Raw genomic sequence first — 10,888 nt, forward strand, 5'->3', positions numbered from 1 at the left:
AAGATGTACCTCGCACTCATTTTACACAAAATCATTGGGCTAGGGCTACTACTGAGACTTTGTAAAGGTAGGTGATTCGGAAGAGCCGGTTGTTGCATTGGTAGATCATGGGTCAAAAGTAAACCTTATGTCAAAGAGCTTATTCTTGAAAGGAAAGTGGCATGTTGATGTGAACTATGGGTGGCGTATCCAAGCTACCAATGCACAATCACGGGATTTGTATGGTGCATGCCCTAATGTTAAAATAACCGTAGGGGATGTAAGCCATGAACAATTTTTTTTGTACAGGATCACTCTAGAAACCTGGCCATCTTAGGTAGCCTTACATTATGGTGGTGCAGATGGAAACCAAGGTTTTGGATGATGGATTTGTGTATGCTAGGATTAGAAGTTGTGATGGTAAGAGAGCAGTACAATTTCTAAGTGTTTGTGTGGACCATGCCAAGAATAGGGATACCTTAAGAGATCATCCATTGCCAAGGTTAAAGAAACAATTCAAAGAGAACAAGGGTTTTCAAGATTTTTTCAAAGTGCCATTGTAAAGCGGGACTACGATGGTGCTTTGGAGGAGAAGTTCTCGTCACTGGCAGCAGATGTCTACAGAGAGACTTTTTCTTTAGGACTTTTGGGATTGGCTTCATAGGGTTCGGTATCTTATAGAAAATTCAATGATTTGTGCAAATGGGAGAGGAAACATGTTTTCAATGTCCAATGCATACTTCAAGGATGTGAAATATTGGACCCATATGAAGTAATTTCAGGTATTTTTGAAGAATACACATTTGTGGTGGATACAATGGGGGAATTGGATATAGTCATACAATTTAATGATCAAGCTGGAATAGATATGGTTAAGGGAAACTCTCTTAACATGTATGATTTTATTTTGCAATTCAAAGAAGAGTTAGATGTAGAAGAGGTACAAGTGATACAAAATACAAAACAATGGCAAAGAAGGTCAAACCAATGCCCATTTTGTTGCCAAAAGAGAGTGATACAGTTATGGAGAAAGAATCTCAACAACTTATTGAGATCCAGGTAAAATTGGGCACTCATTTACTAAAGAAACTCTACAAGAACTAAAGATTTGTGATGCAGATTTTCTAAACCAAGAAGAGATAGAATGTTTTCGAGAAATGTTAAAGAAGCATGGGAAGGCTTTTGCTTTCCAACCAAGTGAGATCGGTTGTGTCGATGCTAGTGTTGTAGCTCCCATGGTGATATTTATTGTTCCGCAGTTGCCTTGGAATTTACAGCCTATTCTTGTTTCAAAGGCTCATCTTCCTAAGTTGGTTGATTTGCTGAATGAGAATATTAAGATATGCATTTTGGAGCCCTCTTGTGCTCCTTACTCTAACATGTGGTTGAAGAATGGTACATTGAGGTTCATACAAGATATGCAGCCGGTAAACAAGGTAACTATCAGAAATGTGGGAACAAGTCCAGTGGTTAATGATTTTGCAGAGGCTTTTGCAGGAAGAGCCATCTATTCCATGGGAGACTTTTATTCAGGCTATGATCAGTTTCAAACTGGCTATGGAAAATAGGGACTGACAACCATGCGTACTCCTTTGGGATTAGTAAGAATGTGTACTTTGCCACAGGGTGCAACCAATTCAGTTGCTCACATGATGAATCAAATGAATAAAGTGTCGCGGGATTTCATTCCTCAGATTACCATGCCTTTTATTGACGACGTGCCGATAAAAGGATGTGAAGAGGGTGAAAAAGATGAAGCGATAAGAGGGGGTGCAGAGAGTTTGTGGCTAACCATATTGTTGATTGTGACAGGATATTATCAAGGCTTGAAGAGGTCAACCTTACACTCTCAGGCCAAAAGTAGTCTTGATTGTGGGACACTTATGTGGACCATCTGGTAGAAGACCCTGCCCTGTCAAAGTGGATGCTATTCAAAAGATGAAAGAGACATGCAATTCAATTACAGAAGTGCAAATATTTTTAGGGGCATGTGTTTTTTACTTGATATGGTTACCCCATTTTTCACATGTTGTAGAGGTGTTATACCAATTTCTCAAAAAGGGATAAAAATTTGTTTGGAAAGAAGAACACTCGAAGGCTATTCGTAAATTGAAGAAGATGTTACAAGAGGCTCCTATATTAATGGAAGTAGACTACAAAAGTGGGAAGCCAATCATTGTGACGGTTGACACGAGTCCCACAGGTATTGGGTGGGCTATTGGACAACATGATGAGCAGGGGAAAAGGTATGCTATCAAATTTGGTGCCAAAGTATTAAGTGCTCGGCAGAGAGCATATCCGCAAGTAAAAAAGGAACTTTGGGGCATAACAACTGCCCTAAGGTGCAACAAGGAGTACTTTATTGGTACTTCTATAATAGTGGAGACAGATTGCTTGTCATTACTTGGGATGATCACAAGTTGCTCTACACCAGATATAGCTATGCTACGTTGGTTTGCATATATAAAGTCATTAAATCCTAAGTTTCATCACATTGCAGGTAAGGATAATCCGGTAGTTTATATGCTGTCCAGGGCTAGATTTGAGGATGAGGAGAGTATGATTTTTGAAAATGAAGACGTGGGCTTGAGGTTCTTTACCTCTTCAAAACTACACGTAGAATGTAAAAGCATGGTATTTGCATTACAGTCTTTCGCAGAGGATATATATGAAGGTGAATGGTTACTGATTGGGAAATATTTGAGTACACTAGAGAAGCAGGAGGACTGGACTAAACAAGAGTATAAGCGAATGCATAAGAAGGCTTATGGGTATTTCTTACAGGATGGGCTTTTATGGAAACATCCAAAGAAGCGAAGAGGCCCACCCCTAAACGAGTGGTTTGTGATAGGGTAACACAACTCCAAGTACTTACAGAATTCCACAATTCATTATGGGCATGTCAGAGGGGAGTTTGGGCCACTTTTGCTAAAATCAAAGATCAATATTGGTGGAAGGGAATGTATAAAGATGTGGTACACTTTGTTGAAACTTGTAATGTATGTCAAATGTACTCAAATGTAAAGCAACGTGATGGGTTACATCCAACATATCCAGTGTGTATGCATTTCAAATGGGTAGTCGATTTGATTACAATGCCTACAAGATTATGGAAAATGAGGTATATTGTGCTTGCCAGGGAAGATTTGACAAACCGGGAGGGCTTTGCGAACCAAAGCTACAAGTGCGGTATGCAAGTTTTTACTTGAAGATGTAATATGAAGATATGGATGTGCTGGTAAAATTACTGCGGATAGAGTAGAACTGGATGTTGATGAGCCAAAGAATTTGCTAGGTATTAAGTTATCTCTCACTACCGCATATAACCCGGAAGGAAATGGTAAAAGTGAGAGGGGACTTCCCCCAATTATCAAGGCATTAGCTAAAGCATGCAAAGGACGTATTGGAGATTGGCCTCGATTGCTACCATATGCTTTATGGGCTGACCGTACCGCACACAATACAATTACATGGTTCATGCCATCAGAATTGATGTATGGTCAAAAACCTGTTATGCCTCTTGAGGAGACAATAGCTACGTGGAATATATTGCCTTGGGATACAGAGATGAGCAGAGAAGGTCTACTTGCTTTGAGGATTCAACAACTAGAAAGGAGGAATGAGGATGTGGAGACTGCAAGGGGAAAATTGAGAAATGCCCGTTTAAAGAACAAATATGCTTTTGATAAACGACACGTGTTGAGACCAAATGCCATTCAAGAACGGCATTGGGTTCTTGTTTATGATAGCAGTTTAGATAATCAGTACACAGCTATGCGCAAAATGGTCAAGCGGTGGTTTGGCCCCTATGTGGTCAAACATGCTTTTCGTAATGCTACCTACAAGTTATGTGAAATGGATGGTACAGAGCTAAAGGTTCCAATTGCAGAAAACCCTGTCAAAATGTATAAGAGCTTGAGGTGCCGAAGGAACATATCCAAACGGCTCGTCAAACAGAGCCATAATGTGCAAGATACAGGGCTTTGAAGTTGGAAGAGATTGCAAATCAGAGACGGATAGGCCAAGTGATGCCAAGTAGTTTGAGCCAGTTTGGAGCAATGGATGTGTAGTGCTTGATTTATGGAGCCTACGAGTCTTTTTACATCAGCAATCGGAGATTTGGATGTCAAGTTATTAGCAATCAAAGTTTTGCCGGGGCCAGGTTTGTGTCGGGTTGGTCGCCTCAGTAGATGTGTCATCTGATAATTTTGGAGCTTTGCCAAGGATTCTATGCATTCTATGCGGTGTATGGAGCTAGGAAAAAGTGACGACGTCTCAAATGGAGTCTAGACGGGCAAGTTATAGCAGTTGAAAGTTGACGGTGGTGGTCAACCGGGAGCAATCTGGCGTTTTTTGCCATTTTTGTCGCGTCGATTGACAGGCCAGGTAGGAAAAGAAGCGGCGGTGCTTGCCCAAGATGAAGTCGTTGGGAACCCAACCTACGGGCATGATTTTATGGCTTGTCGGTTGGGTCCTCAAGCCTCAAATGGCAAGGCTTGGAAGTTGCAACCAAAAGTTTTTTTTTTTTTTTTTTTAAAGAAGTTCTTTGAAAAGTTTTGGGAGGCCTTTTGAGACCCAGTCAATGAGGAGGCACCACATTTACAATTATGCTCCCACATGCGAAGGCGGCCTGCTGAAAGCCGGGCTATTTATGCGCGAAGAGTTCCTCCATATGGCATCACAAGGGGCTCTTGGAGCTCCCATGTGTAGTGAACCATGGCGGCACTTCGCAGGCGGCGTTGAGGGTTCTGCTCGTGGCCGAGCTTGATGGTGGGGGGCGCTTTTGGGCGTCGGATGGCATCGGATGGGCGGCATAGCATGATGATGTGACAAGCCCACTAGGGTGTGATTCCCGCGCCCGTTGGGCAAACCTTTTTTGAGAGTGAAGTGGAAGCACCGACGACGCCGTCGGTGCCCCACTCGGGGAGGTGTTCATGTAAAGGCTTGGGGCTCAAGAAAGCCATGCCGAGAATAGCAGCCAAGGGCGGCCTCACATGCAGGAGTGGGATTTTTGCTTGGCCAACACAATTTGCTTCACTGGGTTGGGGATTTCTGATTAGGGGTTTGCAAATCGCATACCATCGATGGCTTTGTGTCGAAAGCTTGAATGCATATGAACTATTTTCTCTCCAATTTGCTTAATTAAGGACTTGGGTATTTTTGGAATTTTCAAATTGTTTAAAGGGTATTTTGGGAAATCTTTTGTGGGCAGATTGGGACTTTTGAAGGCATTTTGGGAATTTCATCAAATTAGAGGGGTATTTTGGTAATTCTCCCACTGTGAAATTAGGACTGTTAGTGTAGAAAGCCGCCGGCTACTTCTTCTTTTCCGCCCACTTCTAAACTCTTTTGCGCTTACCACAGAGATCGCCTCAATTTTAAGCTCTCGCCATAGCCCAGATCTCCCCGTGCTTTGATTCAAGTGTTAATGGCGTCTCTTCTCCAGCCCGCAATCTCTTTATCGTGCTCACAGTTTCTGGGAAAATCTTTGAAATGTTCGTCTTCCCCGCAGTCTAACATGACGCCCGCATCGGGGTCTCTCTGCGTCCGTGCAGGAGCTTACACAGATGAGCTCATCAAGACAGCGGTAAAAATAAATAAAAATCGTCTACGTGATTCGATTTGAGGGGAAATCAACGCTATTTCTTTTGATTTTCTGTGTCCTGCTATTTTTTACTTAGATCAAGTTTTCCTTGCAGGAATTTTTTTCTCCTTGTATAGAAAATTTTCATTTTCTGCTGATCATGCAGACCGATTTTTATTATGCACACTGCTCAATTCAAACACGCCGGTTGAAATTTTAATTAGCAGAAATTAGCCATTACCTGCTAATCGCTTCAGAATTAGGCACTTTGTTGGCCTAATTTCTAAATAATAATTGAAGCTGCCCTCTCTTTGATTTCAATGGGGATTCCTCAATTTGTGATCCCTTTTTTTTGTGAATTATAAAGCTGTAGATTTTATTTTCCGCAGATCAAAAAATCTCTGCCTTTCTACAATTCTATTTTAGGAGTTTTGAGATTTTTATCAACTCTTTAATTCTTGGGTTCTGATGAAGGTTTTAAAGGTGTAGGAGTATTTTTATTTTCAAATCTATCTATGTATGTAGTAGGCATGGTTTACACACAATTATTTTGTGCCAAGGATTTTCTATGCCCCTCTTTTTTTTATTAGTATGTTTCATGTTGTTCAACTGTGCCAGGGTGCAATTAATAACTTTCGCGCCCTCTGGTCTTCAAGTAAACAATTTCGTGTTCAGTAATATTGGTTCCTATTTTCTATTGGCAAAATAAGTGAAACGGAATGAGCGGCACAGATGCTCACAGCATTCTAGTGTTTTTTTTTTTTTTGTTTATAAAATGTCCCATTTTTTAGTGGCTACACTGATATATACTTTGTGCTGAGGATATGCTGCCTGTTCGTGATCGGGATCATTGTTTCATGGTTGAGTCTCATGTTCTTGTATATCATTTCCTTTTCAATTTTTATATAAACACTGTTGTTTCTTGCTTTTCATGCTGATCATCAGTAATTTACTTAATTGCCAGTTTCCTTGTTTGTCACTTAAGACCTATTGCCCTTGCCCAAATTTACTCGTTTAATATTCGCAGGCAGGACTTTATTTGTTATTAAAGTTGTGATTTGGAAATGTAAATCAGTGGTTAATAGCAGTTTCTTTTTCTTTTTCAAATTTACAGAAAAGCATAGCATCTCCCGGCCGAGGTATCCTGGCCATGGATGAGTCAAATGCAACGTGCGGAAAGAGACTTGCATCAATTGGCCTTGACAACAATGAAACAAATCGTCAAGCATACAGGCAACTCCTTTGCACCACTCCGGGTTTGGGACAGTACATCTCAGGCGCTATCCTCTTCGAAGAAACTTTGTATCAGTCCACTGTGGATGGCAAGAAGTTTGTTGATTGTCTTAAAGAGGAGAACATAGTTCCAGGCATTAAGGTCGACAAGGTATGCACTCGTAGTAAGGCTCAAGCGTGTGCACAGATACATCGCGTGCACACCCTTTTTCTTTTGAGAAAACTAATTTTTCATTGATTAGAGTAATGTAGAAGATATGGCCACCCAAGATGGGTAAGACCAAGGCAAAAAGCTAAAAATAGTCGTTGATAACCTCAAACTGCGTAAGTGCACGCACACAAATGTATATGTACGTGTATATGTACATGCATCTATATACATTGGAAATGAAGTAAACGCCATGTTATGCATTTTGGGGTGCAGGGGGTTCTGGATTGTCTGCTTGTCAATGGTCAATGTAATTCAATGATCTCTTATTTGTCTCGTAGGGCTTGGTTCCCCTTCCTGGCTCCAACAATGAGTCGTGGTGCCAGGGCCTTGACGGTCTTGCATCACGCTCCGCAGAATATTATAAACAAGGTGCCAGATTTGCAAAATGGTAACTAGCTCTTATGGTTAGAGCACCACATCCGGTTTTATCCATATGCACTCAACTTACACACATTCTTTATTTCATCATTGCAGGAGAACTGTTATCAGTATACCTAATGGTCCCTCTGAGCTGGCTGTTCAGGAGGCAGCATGGGGTCTCGCTCGTTATGCGGCAATTTCTCAGGTTTCTATGCAAACTGTTTGTAGATGCAGCCATAAGTCTTATCAATAACCCAAGGTGGTAGGGATGTTTTCAATGTTCATGTAGGGGAGAGGAGCCATCTTAGAGACACTTTGTTGAAAAACAGTAATTTTGGGGGGATTTTGCAAATTCAGTCATTTTCATCATGTGAAAATTGCATCAGATAGCATGAAAAGATAAATAAAACGTTACAAACGTTGATATCTTTTACAATTCATCTCGATGCTCTATTTGAGACAATTTACTTTTTTGAGGCTTTTTAAGGCATTAGAGGCAGTCCAGGCCCATTATTGGTACACTTTTTTAGCATATACACATAAGCAAGATTCCAATAAGCGTATTACAAATTTTTGTCTCTAAATTGGGGGCTGATATGTTTCCTAATGGGAGCATGTCTCATAGTTGGCTCCTTTACCCTGCACCCATATGGATTAAAAGATGTGTTTTTGTTGTGTAGGACAATGGTCTTGTGCCGATTGTAGAGCCTGAAGTCCTATTGGATGGGGACCATGGTATTGACAGGACATTAGAAGTAGCAGAAAAGGTTTGGAATGAGGTGTTTTACTTCCTTGCCAAGAACCAGGTCGTGTATGAGGGCATTCTATTGAAGCCAAGCATGGTAACTCCTGGAGCAGAGTGCAAGGACAGAAAATCTCCAGCTGAAGTTGCAGATTATACTTTGAAGCTGCTTAAAAGAAGGGTTCCACCTGCAGTACCTGGTATTATGGTAAGCCTTATCGAGCTCTTTCTGAATTTGCATTGCATTATATGTACATTAATGTGTGGATGTATTTTGAAGTCTTTTGAGTATATGAGCTCTACTTAATAAGTCGACGATTTTGTCCCGCAACATTTATCTAGTCCGACATCTAATTTGATACTAGCTCTGCACCAACTGTTGAGTACCTGTAATATCAGTGGTCTTTAATCAATACTATGATTTCCGGTGCTATTGCGACTTACATATATTACCTAGTTCTACACCCACCATTGGACATTGAGGATGTTGGTGGTGTATTAATTCAGTTATGTGCATAATGGGATTGCTATTTATGGTCTAGTGGGTAAGTTTTTTCTCATTTTTTGTTGGGACATGGATAACTACTTTCTAAGTAACTGAGAACTATGCATCACATGACCACTGCCATACTAATCCAAACAACGGACATGGTTTTGCAGTTTCTGTCTGGAGGGCAATCGGAGGTGGAGGCCACACTCAACTTGAATGCAATGAACCAGTCTCCAAACCCTTGGCACGTATCCTTTTCATATGCAAGAGCCCTGCAGAACTCTGTATTGAAAACATGGCAAGGCCGGCCAGAAAACATTGAAAGTGCAAAGCAGGCCCTTCTGACCAGGGCCAAGGCCAACTCTCTAGCACAACTTGGCAAGTACACAGGGGACGGTGAAAGTGATGACGCCAAGAAAGGAATGTTTGTGAAGGGCTATGTTTACTAAAGCTGATTACCAGCATCAGACTTTTTGCTTAGAAACTACGAGGAGAGTCGAGAAGAACGGGTTTTGTTTTGTTTTGTTTTTGAAGGTGACTTACCCTTGCAAAAAAGTGATGAACTAGTTTGCCTGATTGACAGGCAATGCATGTATGCATTTTAAGTTAATAAACAATCACAGTAATGTAAATGTCCATTTTTGCACCACGAAGATTCAGTGGGTCTTGATGCTTAGCAACGTATTATGAAGGTTTGTGTTCCAAATGCTATCTTCAATTTTTTGTTCAGCCCTTTTGTTGTTGGGTATGTTAGATTGGCATTGATAACTTCTTTATGTAGTGATCAAGGGGTGTGTTTCAAATTCTGTATTTAATACTTTCTTCAGCCCTTTAGTTGTTGGGGTATTGATAATTTCGATGGAGGGGATTGTTTGTGTGAAGTTCAAGCATCAATGTCCAACAGTCACATGTAAAATAACAGGGAGCTTTCTTTTTGGCCTACATAAGGCTGTAGTACAGCGTAGAACTCTTGGGAGCAATTGTGGACCAGTGGATAGAGCTTGCTGAAAGTGCCAAATGGAAAGTTAATGATGGCAAACGGTTTTGGCTTTTGAAAACGTTAGGTGGGTATTTGAAATTTTACTATTTCCTTCTCTAAACAGATGTATCTTTTAATGTGAATAATGGTTTTTTTTTTTGCTTTCTGTTGGTCAATGGGTCCCTTGGTTTCATATTTCAATCTTGCATGGGTCTACTTTCCTTTGATTTTCTTGTTTTAGAATATGCCAAAGTGAACCTTCACCTTATTTCTTTCCTTTTCTTGTGAAAAGGTCTTTAACTTAATCCATTCACCATTGTGAGTTTTGCAAAAAAAAAAGAAAGAAGCATCGTCTTATATACATGTAGCTCCTATAAGAGAGTTTACATTTATTCTATAAAGAGGGACGCTTAGTGTGTCACAGACACTTTTTTCTGATCTTACCATCCTCTTTATGTAGGCCATTGTGACTTTTCACCCTCTTTTGTTAAATAAACCATGATGAGATTTATTTGACAAAAGAGGCCGGCAACGATCATGGTTTATTTGATGATAAACCATGATTGTTATTGGCCGCCCACCTATTGATGTTGATGCCGTTGCCTTCTCCAAGCACCCTCAACTGGTTGAAGTTGTTGACTGTTGCTAGCCATCTTATCCCGACTGAATTTCCTACCAAACTTGAATTTTTGGTTGAGCTCCTTCAGCACCACTAACTCCTACTTGCCCAGAGCCAATTTTTTGATACCACATGTAGAGCTTGAACTAGACTCACAGGCATGTGGAGAGAGAGAGAGAGAGAGAGAGAAGATAAACGCATAGCTGGAGTACAAGAAAAAGAGATTGCATTAGACTTATTAGACTATTAAATAGCCTACCCCAACACCAAGTGTTCTTCGCGATTGTTACCCATCTTGATTCTAGCCATTGCTTGCCCCACTACTACTTCAGCTGGAAGAACCAATCCGATGAGACCATCAGGGTGTTATACACGTCCTTGGTTTGTGGCCACTACCATGCTTTCCACTCGAATTGGGATTCGTAGGCAGGCAACCAACTTCAGTCTAGCCGTTCCAAAGCTTTATTAGCCAACATCACTCCTTCAGTTCCACTGAGGTGGAACTGGGAGGCTAGTTGGTCTATCCCTTTCCAGCTTCTGCTACTACTGTCCCAAAATTGCTCAATCATCGAAGACTATTGATTTTTATGGAAACTTCCCTTCACACTGGGTTCAAAAGGACATTTCTTGCCTTAGATAGAAAATGGGACTAGTGAGTTATATATTTGTGAAAGTACCTTTTATTTCTCTC

General features: G+C 40.8%; 2 protein-coding genes across 2 annotated transcripts; both read left to right on the plus strand.

The window, feature by feature from the left end:
* The first annotated feature begins 2,121 nt into the window (after positions 1-2,121).
* LOC147445510 (uncharacterized) lies at positions 2,122-3,966 on the plus strand. The gene is made up of 2 exons (XM_086524595.1): positions 2,122-2,831; positions 3,204-3,966. Exons 1-2 carry the CDS (start codon positions 2,122-2,124, stop codon positions 3,964-3,966), a joined length of 1,473 nt encoding a protein of 490 aa, XP_086380721.1.
* Positions 3,967-5,297: 1,331 nt separating this feature from the next.
* On the plus strand, positions 5,298-9,252 carry LOC147445511 (fructose-bisphosphate aldolase 1, chloroplastic-like). The gene is made up of 6 exons (XM_086525014.1): positions 5,298-5,566; positions 6,678-6,947; positions 7,286-7,395; positions 7,482-7,572; positions 8,048-8,317; positions 8,770-9,252. The coding sequence occupies exons 1-6, from the start codon at positions 5,408-5,410 to the stop codon at positions 9,046-9,048; spliced, it is 1,179 nt and encodes a 392-aa protein (XP_086381140.1). The 5' UTR covers positions 5,298-5,407; the 3' UTR covers positions 9,049-9,252.
* The last annotated feature ends 1,636 nt before the right edge of the window (positions 9,253-10,888 follow it).

This window comes from Adiantum capillus-veneris, chromosome 12 (assembly GCF_014529385.1).
Source record: "Adiantum capillus-veneris isolate H3 chromosome 12, ASM1452938v2, whole genome shotgun sequence".
Classification (NCBI taxonomy): Eukaryota; Viridiplantae; Streptophyta; class Polypodiopsida; order Polypodiales; family Pteridaceae; genus Adiantum; species Adiantum capillus-veneris.